This window comes from Solea senegalensis, unplaced genomic scaffold (genome assembly GCF_019176455.1).
Source record: "Solea senegalensis isolate Sse05_10M unplaced genomic scaffold, IFAPA_SoseM_1 scf7180000014498, whole genome shotgun sequence".
In the NCBI taxonomy this organism is placed as follows: Eukaryota; Metazoa; Chordata; class Actinopteri; order Pleuronectiformes; family Soleidae; genus Solea; species Solea senegalensis.
The window spans coordinates 25,196-43,673 of record NW_025321063.1 but is presented as its reverse complement, the minus strand read 5'-3'; the positions used below and the strand labels follow the sequence as shown (position 1 = coordinate 43,673).

Sequence of the window (18,478 nt, the reverse complement as noted above, 5' to 3'; positions counted from 1 at the left end):
TAGTTTGTTGTTAAAGACATCACTGTAACACAGTTACTAATTTAGCTTCTTTCTTTCTGTAAAATGTCTCTGTAACTTGGTGCTCTGCACTGTCCTCTAGAGGAAATATTGTGTAATGGCCTTACCAATGTAAAAGACACACAGAGGTATGTAGAGCAGCGATGGAGCATAAATGCGCCTTAAAACTTTTATGTACCCACCCCTTTCTTCAAAGAACGTCTGCCTGCCTGTTTGTCCTTCTAAACGTCAGTTACTACTGTTTTTACACACAGACATCATGCTGAATATCACTCATAAGCTTTAAACACAAACGCCACATATGAGATTTTGCTGTGTTAGGAAACAGAACGTTTGTTGTTCTCCAAGAAAAGCCTTTGACTGTGAGTAAAAGCATCTGAAAACATTTATTAACCTGCAAATGTAAGACACAACCGAAGCCATTTGACAGTATTTACACCTCAGGAACAAGCACCAGGAGAGCAGCTACTACTTCAGTGACATTGACTAGTCTCCAGTTTATTCAAGCAGCTTAATGACCGCCCTCTGTTGGTGGTTATTCAGTGATCCAGCTCACATGGGATCATATCATACAGTTTGTAAGAGGGCACTTCAGGATACAGAGGAGTTATTCATAAAAGTAACAGTAATAACAAACACTAAGTATAGTTTGAGTATATTTGTGGATGAATGTCTTTGTGGCCCCTCAGGCTCATTAATGGTACTGTCTCTCTGTGGCAGTGAAGAAATCCTCCAGAACACTCCTCAGGTACTCAAAGGTGGGCCTGTCCTCGGGGCTCTCTTTCCAGCACTCGTCCATGACGTTATAAAGCCCGTCCGGACAGTTATCTGGCTTTGGCATCCTGTAGCCCCGCTCCAGGTTCTGGATCACTTCTGGGTTGGACATACCTGCACAACACGAGATCACAGTGGGCCCTTGATATGACATCTTGTGTCTAAATAATCTTGCAATTAAGAGTACAGTGAAGGATCATGTACCTGGGTACGGTATGCGTCCATATGTCACTATTTCTGTGAGGAGGATACCAAAGGACCACACGTCTGATTTGATGGAGAAGGTGCCGTAGTTAATAGCTTCCGGAGCGGTCCATTTGATGGGGAACTTTGCACCTATGGACACAGGGGAAAACTATAACATTCACATATGATAGAGGAAGCATTTGTGTGTATACACAGAGGGAGTGCAGGGGTAAGTATGAACAAAACTTGTCACGTTTGCCTGTTTGTCGCACTTCAGAACTGTTTTGCAGCCGCCTCGCTTTACTTTAGACAACGTCGCTGTTGCCTACGTCTGTCTTGACATAAAACAAATCACTTCCTGTGCAGAGTGGGAACGACACCTGTGACACGAGAACTAACCGCTGCAGTCGTGTGTGAACTCGTTTGAAAATGGTGTGAACGTAGCAGACCTTTGTTAGTATTTAAAAGACACACGGTACAGTTATAACACCATGACCTTAAAGGTCAAAGGAACACGGAACATACATGATCTCAGCCGTTACCTTCTCTGGCCGTGTATTCGTTGTCCTCGATGAGTCTCGCGAGTCCAAAGTCAGCAATCTTACAGATGAGTTCATGAGACACCAGGATGTTGGCAGCTCGCAGGTCTCGGTGAATGTAATTCCTCTGCTCAATAAAGGCCATGCCATCAGCCACCTGCAGGGGGCAGCACATCATCAGACAAGCCATCTTTGTGTGTGTGTGTGTTCTTAAGAACCTTTTCTGGCATCAACACTGGTCCCAATGAGGCAGAACCTCATTTCTGAGGAAGTGTAGAGCTAAGATTTGAATTGTGGTTCAGTTAAGGGATAAGATAAGGCATTTGACTGTAGGGCTAATGCTTTGTTTAGGAAGAGACCTACAAAGGATAGTTGTACAAACCTGTGTGTGTGGGGACATTTTGTCTGGGTTCCACAAATTTAAAGGGCTTCTTCAGGGTTAAGACCTGGGTTATGGTTTAGAACTGGGTTTAGGTTAAGGGGCTAGGGAATACATTATGTCAATGTGTCCTCACTAAGATATTAAAACAAGTTTGTGTGTGCGCCCTTTAGAATCTTTTCTGGCATAAACACTGACCTTGTCAGGACCGGTAATCCTAATGGAGGGTTAGTCATTAACTGGTTATCGTTAAGGTTAACGATACTGCTTTGTTTAGGCTGAGTGTGTGTGTGTACAGGTATTTCTAATGTTGTGGGGACAAAAAGCAAGTCACCATAACGTAAATGAATACATTTTAAGGTGAAGATATGTTTTAAGGTTAGGTTGAGGGTCAGGATTAGGATTAGGACAGTAGTAATTATGGTTAATGTTAGAGTAAGTTTCCAGGAAATTAATGTTAGTCAATGCAAGGTCCTCATGTAAACCAGTGTGTGTGTGTGTGTGTGTGTGTGTGTGTGTGTGTGTGAGTTGGACTAATGAACAGTGAAATTCCCAAACCAGGGAGTTTACCACTTCCTCAGGTCACTTTCTTATACTCTATTACCTCTGTGCTCTGCCTCCACCCAGGCTCTACTTCCTGATTCCAAAACCTGTATTCCTGTCTTTTTTCATTTCCTGTTCCTGTCTTTACAGAACCACACAACTGCCTTATGACTCTGATTCAACTGAAAACTTTCAGATATACCTCTGATGCATTCAGTATAAGGGGGGAAATATGGGGGAGATGACTGTATCGGGGAACTATAGTGTCAGCGTTTTGTGACCATTTCTGCAGAATTCCACACCCACAGATGCTTGGTATCTGTATCACAAGTGTTACTTTATCTGCGTTTGATATATCACACACAAAAGAATGTAACACAGAGTTGTGATGGGACCGCAGGATCTTGTCAGAAACCTGAGATGTACATATGTTATTGACGTATGGTATTTCACAAACTCGTACAACCTAACACCTCTTCACTCTCTCTCTCTCTCATTCATGTGACTGTGGAGAGAATCTGTGCAGACAAAGTTTCCAGTGCTGCAACACAAAAAAGAATGAAAACCCACTAATCATTTAGATTTTATGGGACATCACATGAAGGTTAAGGTTTCTTGCTTTCGAAGGTTTTCACCACAGATGCCAACAGTGCGTGTCGACTGGCTTTACTGCATGGCTCTTTCCCCACAGGGCTCTGCAGAGACTCGACGTCTCTCTGAGTCAAAGACTGTGGCGTCTGAGGATTTGCCTGCTCCAAATGAATCATCTTTTGTCTTGCTGGGAAACGTCAGTCTGTCTTTCTGCGGGTTGTATTTTCCATTCCCTAACCTATAGCTCCTTTAATCGCGTGTGACAGTGGAAATAGTCGACCGAGGCGAGATCTGTAATTATTAATTTTGGAAAGTTTGACCTTTAAGGGTACACTGTGCTCATTGGCTTTGTTGTTTATGTTTGTAAGCAGAAAGTGATCGAGCATCTGGTTTGGCTATAGCTTAGCTTAATTTAGCATTCAGACTGGAAACAGTGCTGGCTGAGTTCACTTAAACAGGACCAAGTGTCACTGGTGGGCACGTAACAAAGAAAAGAATGACAATATTTCTCAACTCAGGGGAAACGGAGGCTGGGAAGCACAGTTTTTCAAAAATACTCCCCCTATTCAGGTAATACAAAGCTAAATGCTGTGTTCCTTTAAACTAAGTAAAGGTCTTCCTCTAAAGTGGATTTATTGGCTAAAATTGAATGTCCTACCCATAAGTATGTTAGTACATATGTAAAACCGCTTTAAAATAAAAAATAAAATACACATTTTAAAGCATTATATGACACTTATATGACAAATTGTGTAATGTTGTGACTTTCATAGTAATAAATAGTTACTAGTTACTAACAGTCAAGTTAGTCTGTGAGGTACATGTGTCCTGAAATAGTCACTTTACTTAAGCTGGAACATTTGTGAATCAATACAAGCATTCCCTTTATTTTGACAGCGTGCTAATAAAGGTGTTGTATTTCTCCCATGTCTAGACTGACATAAATCACATTACACACACCTGCACGCACACACACACACACACACACACAGCTGTGTTACTAGTGTTGAGTGTAAGCCTCGTTAAAGCAGTGGCCCGTTTCCATGTCTAAGAGGAGGATCATGCTGGGATTATGAGAAATTAAAGAATAAATGGGTATCTGCTTGAAGATTGAGCAAGTAAAAAAATAAAAAATAGATGCTTGCCTGAGCTGCCATGTCTATGAGAATGTTCATGGCCAAACTGCTTCCCTCTGTTGTTTTCAGGTAATCCACGAGGCTTCCTGTAAGACATCACATGCACGGCTTCAGAAAAACAAAGATTCCTGTTTTTCTTCCTAACTGGCGCTCACTATACGTTCTGTATTTATCACACAGGTTCTATTTCTGCAAATATTATTTACGTTTATTATTTTGAATGTATTTTAAGATGCTTTTTCAAGGAAGAACAATGAAAAACAATGGAAAACGACATGAACTGGAAAACAAAAGTTCCTTCACAATTCCCCACAGACATAAATAGACGCAGTTGGACCAAGAATAGCAGCTGAAATCAGGGAACACAACACGGTGAGGAAGTACACGATGCATCACTCAAGGCTGATGCACAGTCTCTGACAGCAGAGCTCGATTAAGACGAGACAACACCTCTGCACACGGGCCGGCCAAGGCAGACTAAAGGAAATGCTTTAAGACAAATGAATGGGGCAGGAAATAGGAGGCAGGAGTCCCAAAGACTGTGTTTGAAGTCCGTGCTCTTTGTCAGGGTCACAAAGGGAAGCTGCAGTGACGCGCCGGTTATTTTCCATCTTTCCTGTTCTCTGATAATAAAAGAGGAGACAAAGTGAAAAGATGGGATCTCCGAGCCATCCTTTTTCTTGACAACAGAGGCGACGACTGTGTCCCGTCCACACGTGGACGCCACACAAAGAGGCAGCCTCATGTCGGAGCAGTGCTGGTGGTTTACAGGCCGCTATAATAAGACCAGCATACAAAGGCCCTCCTTTCATTTCAGCTGCAAGGCTGTTGGTTGTTGTTGTGTTTGAGACAACGTCCTTCTATGCATTTTGTCAGTGTTCCACACATTGAAGAGGAGTACAAAGTCCCTTCAGGTTCAAGTTCTGTGTTTATAATGCAATGTGATAAGATTAGATTAGACTTTATTGATGCCACACGGGGGAGATTCTCACGTTGCAGCAGTTTAAAAGGACAGAGAATAGAAATAGAAGTAGAACAAAACAGTTTCTGAAAGCTAAGCAGTTGCATGTCAAAGCCGACGTGTGGTTATTACGGTAATTTCACTCTCGCTGTTGCAGGAAGCCGGCGAATCAGCACTTTTGTCACCAGAGAGGAGAGCGTTGCAAGTGAAAAACATGAACAAAATGACATTTTAAATATGTTTTAAACTGCTCAAATTTAACACGCAAAATCTACAGTGTGTTTTAAATAAAACTTTGTTTTTCCGTCATTTTAAATTGTTAACATGCAGTAAATTGTAAAATAACTGGCAGATATTGAAAGTTATTCTGGAAAAAATTTGCAAAAGCACTAACTCACCCTTTTTTAAAAATAAGCTAAGTTAAAATACGCAAATAAAAAGTCCAGACGGACGTTTTGAGGCTTAGGTGTTATAGAGTGAGTGATAAATAGATCATGATAGACATGTTATCAGCTTTATGGAGGTTGCAATAGATGATTTGTAGTCAATTTGCATTCACTTAGTTGAGTCAGAAGAGACATTATCAGTTTGTGTCTTACTGCACTGTTGTGGTGTGTGCATGTGTCCATGCATGTGCCCAATAAACCCTCTGGAAAGCATCCAGCTCTCATCAGGGGTCTCAGTGAACAATAACACGTTGAATCACCCTCTCCTGTTTTCACACCTCTAATCTCAGACTTCCTCTTCAGTGAGTAAACACCAGCCTGCGAGGGCTTGGTCCAAATAAAAAAAAAAAAAAGAAGCAAAGAAAGAAAAAAGGTGAAAGTTCATGTTTGGTTTGAAACATTTTAACGTGGAAGAGTGAGTGCAGCCGAGTCACGAGGAGAAGCTGAAAATAGCCTATCGCAGGCCGAGCCACTCGAGTGAGGCAGCGCTCATGACGTTCTGCCACTCCCTTATCTGCAGCTGCGTGCATGTGCAGTCACACAGCTGACGATTACACCGCGCAGTAATGAGCGTCTCGTATCATCACCGATATCAAACGGCAGGCGTGGCTCTGTGATTAAAAGACGCTCGGGCTGCTTCACATGAGTCACCGGAGCGAAGAAGAATACGCGTGAAGGTTCGTGAAAGGCTTGAAGGCCTTTGTTGAAGCATGTTCTCATACTCAGAGTCTGATAAGAGATCGACATGTTTGATCCTGAACTCGTTTCAGGTTATCCTTTTTACACAGGCTTAGGCATATTTCCTTTGCTCAGACAGAATATAAAAAGCCAGTGTAATTACAGGGGGATTTTGTTTCTTCTTTTTTTTTAATTCTCTTTTCAATGAACACTCATTTCATGGAAATACCCAGTAATGATTTCAGTAATATCTCCATGCTAGAAACACACACTCAACCTACCATTTTCCATGTACTCTGTCACAATATAGATGGGCTCCTGGGTCACCACGGCAAAGAGGCGCACCAGGCGAGGATGCTGCAAGTTCTTCATCATGTTGGCCTCGGCCAGGAAGGCTTCCACTGACATTGTGCCCATCTTCAGGTTCTTAATGGCCACTTTCCTGTCATTGTTGTAGATGCCTGCAAGCACACGGTCACACAGACGTCAGGGCGAATTAATGTTTTCCATAAAGTACAGTGATACTGATATCTGGGACTTGTCTCGGGAGACAAAGTGAATTTTATTTATTTTCAAAGTGCAACAAAAGAGGGAAAAAACTAACTTCTGATGTGTTGTTAAGTCAGGGTTACGATTTATTTTATATCACATTCTTAGTCGTGATAAAGGGATAAAGTAGACATGACATGACACACAAACAGGATGTCGCTGCATCTTTCCTTACACGCTATATTAAATAAAACCATCGCTAACCAGTTTTCCCGTCCCATCATGCAATGAAAACGACACAAACAGTCTCTCCCATTATTCAAATACGTCCGCGAGCCAAAGTTTGGACAGAGACACGCAAACAAAATGGCAAAATCTACACGCGAGACAATCTTGTTAATAAAGAGCGGCTGAGAAACGAGGCAGTGTTTAGCTCTGATACAGCGGTTCGTCTGGGATGTTTTAAACGGTGCCACTGACAAGACGATGGAAAATAGATGGCACAAAAATCTCTCCTATTGAATAATAACATAACATTTAGACTTCTTGTTTAATGTAACACTCTGCAGCCACAATGGGCATCACATGTTTAGAGACAATGCTTCCAAACAAATTATCTCACAGAAAAGGTAGATTTGTGCGGTTAGAAACGATGTTGTGTAACGTGGTTAATGCCTCACATCAGTCTCCAGTCAGGCAGCTCAGACGAGTCTATAATTAAAGACTTGTTCATGCAGACGCTGCAGAAAAACCTTGGTTAAAGCCTTTCTGGCAGAAAGTCACAGTCAAGTCCACAAGTCCACAACTGAGCCCGTGCTAAATGGTTTAATCTGCTCCGTTACCCACCCATCCAGACTTCTCCAAACTGCCCTGCTCCGAGTCTGCGCTCCAGCTTCAGGGACTCGCGAGGAATCTCCCACTCGTCCTGCCACCAGGGCTTCTGCGGGGCCCTCGACTGACACGGCTTCACTAACTTTGTGCACAGCCCGCCTGCATCACCTGGACGGCAGAGGGAGAGAGAGAGAGAGAGGGAGAGAGAGAGGAGACAAGGGTTAAAGATCCTGCCTTACACAATCTTTAAGATCAGACCTAAAGAGGCCGTGTACGTACGTGAATGATGCTGGACCAGCTCCTTCAGAGAGTTAAAGGAGATCTTGGCCGTGATATAGAAGCCGCCGTTGTCCATGTTGCGGATCCTGTAGTGCTTGACTCCTTCACCTGTGTTGTGGTCCAAGTCTCTGATTGACAAGGAGTAGGACCCTACAGCAGAGAGGAGGCACAAGCTTCAGTCACAGAGGCCTCAAACTCCCCGCAATCAATTTCATGCAGCCCGACATTTAATAATCATGTTACAATGAGTTATGTCTGTATGTTTTATGTTCATATTGTGAAGTATTCACCGTTCCATATCAAAACAAACACTTTTATTTTGAAATGACGTGAAATAACATCATAAATATTATTTTTTATTTGTCTTTTACACATTAATCATGTGTGCCACGCCTGTAACTGAGTCATGACTGCAGCAGGAGTGTGAATTTTGTCGTTAACTGTTGACTCCACACCTCATGGGAACAAAAAAAGGGTGTTTATGATGTTGATTATCTCAGTTTAGCATGTTTTTGGGAAACTGGCCGTGAACGATGAGAACAGGTGAAGGACAGGTGAACGATGAAGACAGGTGAATTGGCGTTAAGTGAGAAAGTTAAAGCATTTGTGATGTTGACTGAGATAATGTGAGATTTGTGTTCTCTTGTCCTTTTTGCAACAACACAAGAAAGAACCTTGTTAAAAAAAGTAACCAAGTAACTTTTACTGTGAGTACATTTTAAACAAGTTCCTTTTTTACTTTAACTTGAGCACATTTTTAGAACAGTACTTTTACTTGATAGTAGTATATTTCGAAGTTTGAATCAGTGAGTAAATTACAAGACTGAGATAGATAGGAGCATGAGCTCACTCGTGTGGTAATTACACCCATGTATTACAGTTTGGATTATTTGTTTGGTTGATGTTTGATGTTTGGAAACCGACAATCCCATTTTCCACTGAATAGCCTGTCGTGCCAAACACAAACCTGTAGACAAAGGTGTCTCCTTTAGTCAAAGCTTTGATGCTCACCTGCGCTTGTCTCGCTCTCTCGGATCAGGAAGGAGCCTTGCGTGTTCCCAGGAGCGAGGAGGAGCCTCATGGCTTCGTTTCTAGAGATGTTCTTGAAGAACCACCTGCAGTGCACACACAAACACGCACACACACACACACACACACACATTTGACTTCACCACTTCCCGTTCCCCAGGGACCCAGCATGCACTCTGTGAGATGAGATGGTGTTGTATATTTTTTATAGTTTCCTGTTTGACGTACGGTTCAGTCTCCACGGTTGTCATAGCAACAAAGTTGTGAGGGATGTAGCCCTGCTGGCCCGTGGTGAGTGACTCCGCCAAGAACCACTCCGGGTCGTTCCTGCATGGACGTCAAAAGAGACAAAACAAGGACACCAGCGCGAGTTAAGTTACAGCTCTGTGAATTTCCCTTACAGCCGTCCAGAAACCCTTTTATACGACTCTGTAATGAAACCTATACGTCCAGAAATCCGTCTCAAAGAGGCCCCCAAAGGCAAAGGAGCTTCTTTGCAATGTAAACGATCAGCGTATGAAATGAACCGCAAATGTCTGGTGTCACATGGCACCGTACGAGACTGAGACTGTGAAGTTTATTGGGAACAACACAGAAATAAGAAGTGAATTATATTTTTATTTCATCTGTCACAGTAATAACCGGGAATTGGGAAATACGCGTTGTGATTAAAGGCGCAGTGTGTAAGAATTAGTGATGCATAAAGATGACTCCTTTCCCCACCCTGAACTTTCCCAAGTGCAACAGAGAGGATGTTGTTCTTTTCTTGTTTGTCTGATGAAAGGCTTATTCCTGTAGAATCTAATAAGAATAATAATTATAACTCCCACTTTCTGTCTATAAACCATGCTAAATGTTACACACTGGAGCTTATTTAGTCATGTACTTTATCACGTACCCAGGGACTGTACATTTAGCATTATAGTAGCTGAATATAACTTTACATTTTGTCACATATACTGTATAAAATGTTACCTTTTCATTTTTACCATCAGTTAAATTAAAACCTCTTGATTATTGGTTTGTGTTTCCTGTCCTTACAATGTTTCCTTTTCAAACCCATAAAAGTAATCACATGATTGTTTTTTTAAGTGTTGACAGGAAAGAAAGAAAGAAAGAGAGAGAGGGAGGAAACATGGGGTGAGAACATGTCAAACTTGTATAACAGCTATCTTGCTGGACAAAATTTGTTTGGAAGTGTTGTCCCTGTTGTGCACCAGGATGAAGTCGGTTTATTTTAGAGGCTGTAAAATGATGGCCAAACAAACAGCGGGTGAAGATGCACCGGGGCTATCTTGTGCTGCAAACACCTCTCTCTGACACTTTTTACAGGAAGTGGTGTGGCGACTGAAATGTTCTTATGCCTCGGTGGAAGCAGCTTTACCAGATTTCACTTCAGTGCTGTGTTGGGTTTGTCGGCCACTCACTTGTTGAGGATTTTGAGTTTGTCTCCCTTCTCAAAGCCCAGGTCGCCATCATGGGTGGGTTCATAGCTGTAGATGGCCACCACAAGGTTGTCTGCAAGAGAAATGCATGCATTCATTCATTCATTCATCTTCAACCACGTGATCCTCACATGAGGGTCGTGAGGTCTAATTTGAATAAATAGTTATGTTTTAATCGCAAAGAAGAAGATAGAATTTTTCATTCCACCTTTTGAGAGATAAAGGTTTCAGGTTCAGAGTCCAAGTCACAGAAGGAACAACAAAGATTTGTATAGCTAACAATGACTCGCTTTTTTACCCGAGAACAGAAATATAACACTGCAAGAGAGGAAAGGTGATACGGAGCATGGTGGGGGGATGTGGAGCCCCTGAAGCAGCACACAGGTAAACACCTATACAATTTAAATTCTCTCTAAATAAAGAAAAGAGAAAAGAAAAGACACCTTTATTTTACTGACAAAAGAAAAAGTAGGTCCTGCACAGACATTATACAGAGCCTACAAATAAACTAACAATCCAAACTGTTGCAAAAAGCAAATTCCTACAGAGACGAATCAACTTGATTATTAAATCTTGTAAAAGACGCCTGACTGAGCACAACAGCAGGACATGCGGCGTCAAAACCAGCATGAATATATCTGTGGGCGGATTCAAATGCATAGTTAAATAATATGTATGTTAAATATTATAATTAATGCACTTTACGAATGTTACAGTGTCAACACTGCACGGCTGCACATGCCAATAGCAACCACTGTGTTTTTCATAGTGTAGTAAAGTTGTATCTATATGTATAAAATATTATATCACAGGTGTCAAACTCAAGGCCTGTGAGATAATATGTCTTTTCTGCTTTTTTTCCCACTGATTTACTTATCAAGTTACCTCAAATTAAATGTGGACTTTGAAAACACAGAGCCGGAACCATAGGGGGGTTATAAGGGGGCTTAGCCAATAGCAAATAAGTGGATAAGATACATGTGACTACAGGTCTGTTTGTTCTACTGAAATACAGCGGAGGAAATCAGGCAAGACAGATGGAAAAGGACAATGGAAAATGATTTGTTCTTATTTCACCTCATCCGGCCCTCAAATTGGGCCCAGTTTTTCATTTTGGCCCCCTCTATTATGCGGTGTAGAGACACAGAAACACACACAAAAATATCCTTTATCTCATTACCTGGTAAAGGTGATGTAGGAGGCGAATGCTGTGACGCATATGGAATCAGCTGATCTGTGTACTGGAGCCGGGAAAAATGAGGTTCAGTTTGAGATTTCAGAAGAAGAAGTGCAATGAGTAAGCATGGAAACAGCACAGTTTGTCAAAATGAGAGTAAAAAAAAGAATAAAAAATTAATAATAAAAGATAAAAATCAATCTCAAATCGTGAGCAGTGTTGTTGTTTTTTTCATCCAGACAAAAAGTCTCTGTGTCCTGCAGCACATACAGGTGCTTTTGTCCAAACTAAAGGTCCACGTGATGACACACAGAGAGAAAACAAACAACATTATGACATGTACAAGAGAAGAGACCACTACTACGCCCACTGTTAAAATGTAAAACATGAGCGTGGTCAGGTCATTGTGCATGTGGTCATTCACTGTCAGCCACAGAAAACCTACAGTATTCACACCAAGCTGCACACAAGCACTGCGATGTGGTCAAAGACACATAATGTGTACATATAAATGAATATATTATCATGACAATAATAATAATAATAATAACTTACTGGATTACATGACTGGGGAGGTATAGGACAGTTGCAGTGTTCACAGATTTCATCCAGGTTCTCAATCCAGTCGGTGTCCGAAAAATCTGAACTGCAGCTACATCCCATTTTTTCTGCAGTGGAGATTTTTCAAGAGGTTTATTAACATTTAAAAGTTAAAATAGAATGTTAATTATAGACAGTTTCCAGAATATGGACTTGATATTTAGAGTATAAACAAAGGTTGAACATGGGAAATGATATAGGTATATTTCAACAGGCAAATAATTAACCAGTTTTTATTTGGAATTTAAGGCATCGCCGTGGTATCGATCTACGGTCGTTTTCAAAGTGTTGGATTTTGAGTAACAACAATAAATAAATGAAAGCGTTTTAATGTTTGTAGTCGCAGCTAAATACACAAAATGTTTTTTTCCCCCTCTTGATATTGTATGTGACTGACGGCATCGCCTCAAAATGGTGGCTTTTTCAACCTCCTTCTTCCTGCACAGACGTGCTAAACACTCAACTACACAACCATCAGCAGAACTTTCTGTGCTGGAAATAATCCCGGGCTCGTACGTGCGCCCACTCTGGTGTAGACTTTGATTCGTGGGCTCTTTATAAAACTGTACCAAATACTAATCTGGTACAATCCGACGTTGGCACGTGCTTTGTATTGTATTGTCGCGCGCTGCACAGAGCGGCCTTTCTCAAGCTCGCTTGAGGCCCAACATTGGAGCTCTCACAGCGCAGGGGTCAGTGTGCTAATCGCAGCAGCCGTCCGTCCCGTGAGGATCAGAGCCGTGAGAAAAGTCTGGAGAGGCCTGACCTGGTAATAAGTGAAACCCCTCTCGCCCTCTCTCTATTTTAAATGATCAGCACTCCTACGACTTGTGTTCTGTACTCGGGGAGTCACGCAAACAAAGTCAGCATTTTCCACTGAGGGGCTGCCCTCTGCTTTTTAAGGGTTGCAGCTGAAAACTTTCAGTACGTTTTATCGTGAGTGAGATAAGACTGAACAAAGACATCTGACTGAACACGCACCAACGTTGTCAGTGAAGCCTCTTGGTTAATAATTATAATTATAATAATAATTTTTATTTTAACATCCAATAAAAAGAATCAACTCTACAGGAAAGGAAAATATGACATATGTTGTGAATTTTCCTTTTGTAGCAAAGTATTTATTTCCTCATGTAAAGTATTTGCAGTTCACATTCTGTTGCTTTAATTTAACACAAATGTTCTATTACACTTAATGATTGTAATCCATTACAATAACAAAGCTTAACTTATTTTCTAAGTTATTGTTTTCTTATGTTTGATCAGCACGGACGACAAAACAGCCAGTATTTGTACAAAATGAAGTGAAAACAAAGACTAAGTTCGGCTTCACATGAGATAACACGTTATATCTGCGCATGGTTTTTGTTCCATTCTGGTTTTAATGTTCAGAATATTTCAAAACAAACTTTTTTCCATTCATTGTATGTAGGGTATTTGTTATAAGACACACAGTATAATTATAATAATAATAATATTAATGATGACAGGAAAATAATATTTTTTATAACTTGCCAGACTGAAAGAATCACAAGTTTGAAACTCACCGTGTGAAATATGAAACCGTCTCTTTAAGCGTCCACAGACATCAGCTGTCGCCACAGAAATATTCTGAATTAAATGCTCATTTTCCACATTGTTTCCTTTTCAAAGAAAGAGATATTTCACTTTAAGTGAGTTTCTCACTGCCAGAGCTTAGAGGTGTGAGGATGTCATCATCCGCTTCTCTTATTATAACTAACCCACTGCTAGGTAAGTACTGATGTGGCATATGTAGCATGTACACACACACACACACACACACACACACGGTTTCCTGTCGTTGAAAGGTTGAGGGTTGCTCTGCAGACTTATAACAGGTGCTTATACTTTGCAGCTGTGTGTGAGCAGAAGGGAACGTTACAGGCTCCATGATAAAGAGGTCAGGACAGCACCTCAGCCCAGACGTGAACGTTCCAGCACAGTTAGGAAAAGGGGGCTTTGCTCGACTGAGACGCTCGCTTGTGAATCTTGTTTCAAGGGTCAGATGAAGTGTCACCACAACAAAGGCTATTTCTGTCCCTCAGACTTGTGGTTTGTGTTATTCTGTGGCCAGTACACCCTTTTTAAAATAGACCAATCAGATAAATGCATCTCTGTTGAATGGAGGCCGAACTATGGTCACATTAATCCCACGAGAGGAGACAAGAAATCACATGTATATGTCAGATTATGGCGCCCCGCGAACCTGAGCGTTTTCCACTGCGCTCTGACGACGATTCTCTCACTGTGGACCACATCTCTTCTTCTTGTGGTGAATGGCTGCTGCAACAGAGCACGCACCCACAGGAAGTCAGTCCAAACATTACAGGAAGTGCTGAGAAATATATGCTCAGACGACTCTCGTGGCAAAAAGATGCGTCTCGCGTGCGGTGAAAGCCGCCAGAGTTTGTGCGTTCGGAACGTTTGAGCAAGTACTTTCACTTTTTCCCAGAGAGTGGACTGTTGCAGAGGCCTTTTCTTTCTTTGTTACTGAGCTGATTTCAATGCGACAACATAAAAGTGCACGTATTCAACACGCACTCATGATGTAGTGACAGTGTCTTTGCAGTATTTGGAGAGTGTGACAGTTTGCGATGGTAATACCGTCGACCTACAGCTGTGACTGTATCCAAATGTGGCTGGAAATCACTTTCTCTTACGCAATCAGATTGAGATGCTATCAATGAGCAGAACGTTTTCCAGACCCAACTACCTCCCACTTCACAATCCAGGTGTTGGCCTCCTTCCTTCATGTGAGCGAGTGCACACTAGGGCTCTTTGCTTGTTGCGAATCTCTGCTTGTGTACATAAACTAACTCATATATCACGCACTATCTTCCATCTAAAACCGCTCTCTGCTCATATTCTGTGCTGTAATGTGGGGAAAAGGTCAGAGGAAAAGCTTTTCACCACAGAATAAAGCCTGAAGGTGTCATAGCACTCTCCATATAACGCTTCTTTACAATATCATGGTATCACGTCACGCCTCAGGTCATGTCCCGCAGTACAGCACATGCTGATCTTTTCAGCGCTCCTTTGCACAGAGATTACACTCAGGGCCTTGCTGAGGCATATTCAGTTTCCTTGTTCGACTAATTATCTCTCGACAACGTCTGTGGTTCTGCAAAACGCCTCCAGGGGCGCGTTCACGCAGTACGTCTCATAAGTCTTGTGGGAAAGGAAAGAATAGATTTACTGTGCATGGACGGATGACATGGTGCGGACCATGAAGGAGCATTAACCCAAAGATTAGCGGATTGTACAATTTGTCTTTTAAACTTTAAAGTTTATTCCAAGGAAATACAACTTAGAACTCAAAATTCATATACAGTATACACACACATTATTCATGTCATCATTTGACACAATATGAACAAGAGAAACGTCTACATGTGACAAATCATTTTACAGCAGAAGACATTTGGTCACTGCTCAGCGACGTGGAGCAGCCTCCTGAGTCCTGTCACTGCAGTGGTGTCTGCTGTGTGAGAAGAAGACGAGTCTCTCACTTCCTCTCTGCTTTGTTTTACTGATGAGCAACTGGAATGTGTTACTTCAAATTTAATGGAAGGGGAAAACATTGTTTTTTAATGTAAATAATAATAAAATATAAATAAAGTTGGATTGGATTAGATTGGACCATATCTCTAATTTTACGTTCTTTTTTTAAACTGAAAACTTTAGCGCTCACGCCCCTGCACCAAAGTCAACAGAGAAAATAAACAAATTTACATTTGCGGCCACAAGTTGCTGATCCTCTGTTGCCGGTGGCGTTTGTTTGCTTGTTTGCGTTTACCTCAGTGAACGAGTAAAGGGCTGTTGTCTAATGGCGAGGTAACATGGTAAACATATCCTCATGATATTCAAAGCATGTGTAGATTTTATCAGGTGAGGCCTAAAAGCACACTTGTCTATGTGTCAGTATCTTTTACATCCCAAACCCTAACTACCATTGACCTAAATCAGTCTATTCTACTTGAGTTCACATTAAACTGTGTAACTACAGACTCTATCCAGCAAGAGGGTGTGCTGGCATGAAGGGAGTGTTCATGTACAGGTCTGCACACAGAAGCTTCCTCGTGCATGTCGTTATTTTCATTTTCACTGCTGGCACCGGTATCTGGCACTCCAGATCTTCAGAGGAGGAAATAACCTGGTGATAATGTGTCCATACAAGCACAGAAGCAGTGATGAAATGCAGAGAGAGTTTAACACAGTGAGAAGCGTCTGGAGTTGATGTTCATCTTGGTGAGGCCCAGGTGTTTCAGTGGGGTGGACAGAGCGAAGGCGGCCTTCATGGGGATGTCACACAGCAGGTCCGACTCCTCGCCGCACTCCTCCAGCTCGTACGACGCGTCGTCCAGCATCTCCTTGTGGCGGTCGCACACCTGCTCCACTTTGAGCCGGTGGATCTCCGCACGCAGACGGATCAGCTGACGGGCCAGACGGTTGTCCTGCACCTGCATCTCCCGCTGAGGAGGCAGCAGAGGGTTAGACGGGTGTGAAGCATGTGGATTTATGACATTTATTATCTCCACCAAAGCTGTCATCTTTACAGAGATCATGAATAAAATTCTCCTGAAGCCAAAACACGGCATTAGTTTCTAGTGACCCTAACCCTTCTTATAATAATATTCTATTAATACACTGCAAACATCCATATTATTCTTGCTACTATAATAATGTTACTGCTACTACATTGCACATATCTGGACATGTTTATTCATACATTGCTCATATTACGCAGCCATATGTATAATAAGGTAACAGCTAATACACTGTGCATATTTATGTTTTTAATTCATAATACTCTAAACCACCTTCTGTACTGAACTGTCAATACTTGAATACCCAATTGTACTTTTCTGCACTTCTGGTTAGACGCAAACTGCTTTTCTTTGTCTTTGTACTCTGCACAATGACAATAAGTGATCTAATCTAATGTCATTCTTCGATAGAACATGACAATACATTTTGTAAACGATGTTCCCAATAAGAGGAAAATAGACAATAAAGCACCACACACATACAAGTGGACACAAGTGTTATTGACAGCTGGTATCGTCCCACAGAAGCCTGGTTGCATGTGACGCCGATGAAGTTGCAAAGGCATCACAACTGTTCAGATTCTAAATTAGTTAAACAACAAGTTGTAAACAACATATTTTGATTCCATCTTCCGGGCATGCACTCTAGGTTGTGGCTGAAGGAGGAGATGATTGTGATCCATACACAGACACTGGCAGACGTTTGCACTCCCTGACTGTTTTAATCTCAGTTTAATCTGCTCATTAGAGGGTGTTAATCACTGACTTGTGCAATATATGGGCAGCAAGAGCCTGCACGACTGTGAGCGAACAGACCTCCAAGTTGTTTCAAAACTGTATTGTTATTTAGACTAGCAGGACTGCATGAGGTCACTGTGGTGATGCTTTGAATTAAAGTGTGGTCACTGATGCAGAGCAAATCACTGACACATGAAACCTTTTAAGATGATTGTGTTTTTGTAGCAGTGTCTGCTCTGTTTACGTAAAACGTTAAAAACTTATTTTGATCAAATGTTCCAAATGATCCAGGATTCAGTTTACCTTAAAACATCTTGCTTAAAAACAAACAGACATGTAATTATACTTCAGTGTTACTGTGTATTTTGGTCAATATCTGGATCGAGAACCAGATTTGAAGCGTATTGGAAATGCTGACTCTAAACTAATACATTTGCCAAAAAAACAACGCTGATAATTATTCATTTGTTTTATTCGTTTTTTTATTTTTTGTTATTGGATTTTTCTAAATTCCATTTAAGGCTGGGACGAACGATTATTTTCACAATCAATTAACCTGCAGATTATTTTTTCGATTAATAGAATACTCGTTTGGTCAATAAAATGTCAGATCATGAAAAATGTTGATCAGCGTTGACCAAATGTCAGTTGGTGAAATAAAGTCATAAAGCAAAACTTACCAGCTCTTTTCTCAGGAACTCCAACGCGTCATCGATGGTGTCAAAGCCGCAGATGTTGCGCACAACCAGCTGTGAGTTCTCGTTGCGCAGAATGACCGCGGGTCCCGCACCGTCTGCACCGGCGGCGCAGTTGTCCTTCCACGGTCCGCTCTGGAGCCGCTCCTGCCACTCCAGATACGACGGTCTGCGCGTCTGCAGCTTCAGCTTCTCCGTGAGCGCTTTGACGCTGTCCAGGTCCTCGGTGTTTCCCTCACAGGACTCATCTCCACTCTCTGTGTGATCCATCTGTCCACGGACGCGCAGTCAGTGAGAGGACGCAGTGGACACGCAGTCTGTGGACAGTCACGAGGAGCCACGGAAGTTTTGTACTCAGGTTTTAGAGCGCAACAGG

The 18,478-nt window shown here is 41.8% G+C and overlaps 2 protein-coding genes across 2 annotated transcripts; both read right to left on the bottom strand.

Moving 5' to 3' along the window:
- Positions 1-379: 379 nt before the first annotated feature.
- On the bottom strand, positions 380-13,866 carry lck (LCK proto-oncogene, Src family tyrosine kinase). Its single transcript, XM_044016459.1, has 13 exons — positions 13,649-13,866; positions 12,057-12,169; positions 11,505-11,565; positions 10,307-10,397; positions 9,108-9,206; positions 8,862-8,965; positions 7,851-8,000; positions 7,587-7,739; positions 6,533-6,712; positions 4,176-4,252; positions 1,521-1,674; positions 997-1,128; positions 380-906 (listed from the first exon to the last, which is right to left on the bottom strand). The coding sequence occupies exons 2-13, from the start codon at positions 12,162-12,164 to the stop codon at positions 713-715; spliced, it is 1,503 nt and encodes a 500-aa protein (XP_043872394.1). The 5' UTR covers positions 12,165-12,169; positions 13,649-13,866; the 3' UTR covers positions 380-712.
- Positions 13,867-15,393: 1,527 nt separating this feature from the next.
- Positions 15,394-18,469, bottom strand: fam167b (family with sequence similarity 167 member B). The gene is made up of 2 exons (XM_044016438.1): positions 18,088-18,469; positions 15,394-16,594 (listed from the first exon to the last, which is right to left on the bottom strand). Exons 1-2 carry the CDS (start codon positions 18,370-18,372, stop codon positions 16,331-16,333), a joined length of 549 nt encoding a protein of 182 aa, XP_043872373.1. The 5' UTR covers positions 18,373-18,469; the 3' UTR covers positions 15,394-16,330.
- Positions 18,470-18,478: the final 9 nt, after the last annotated feature.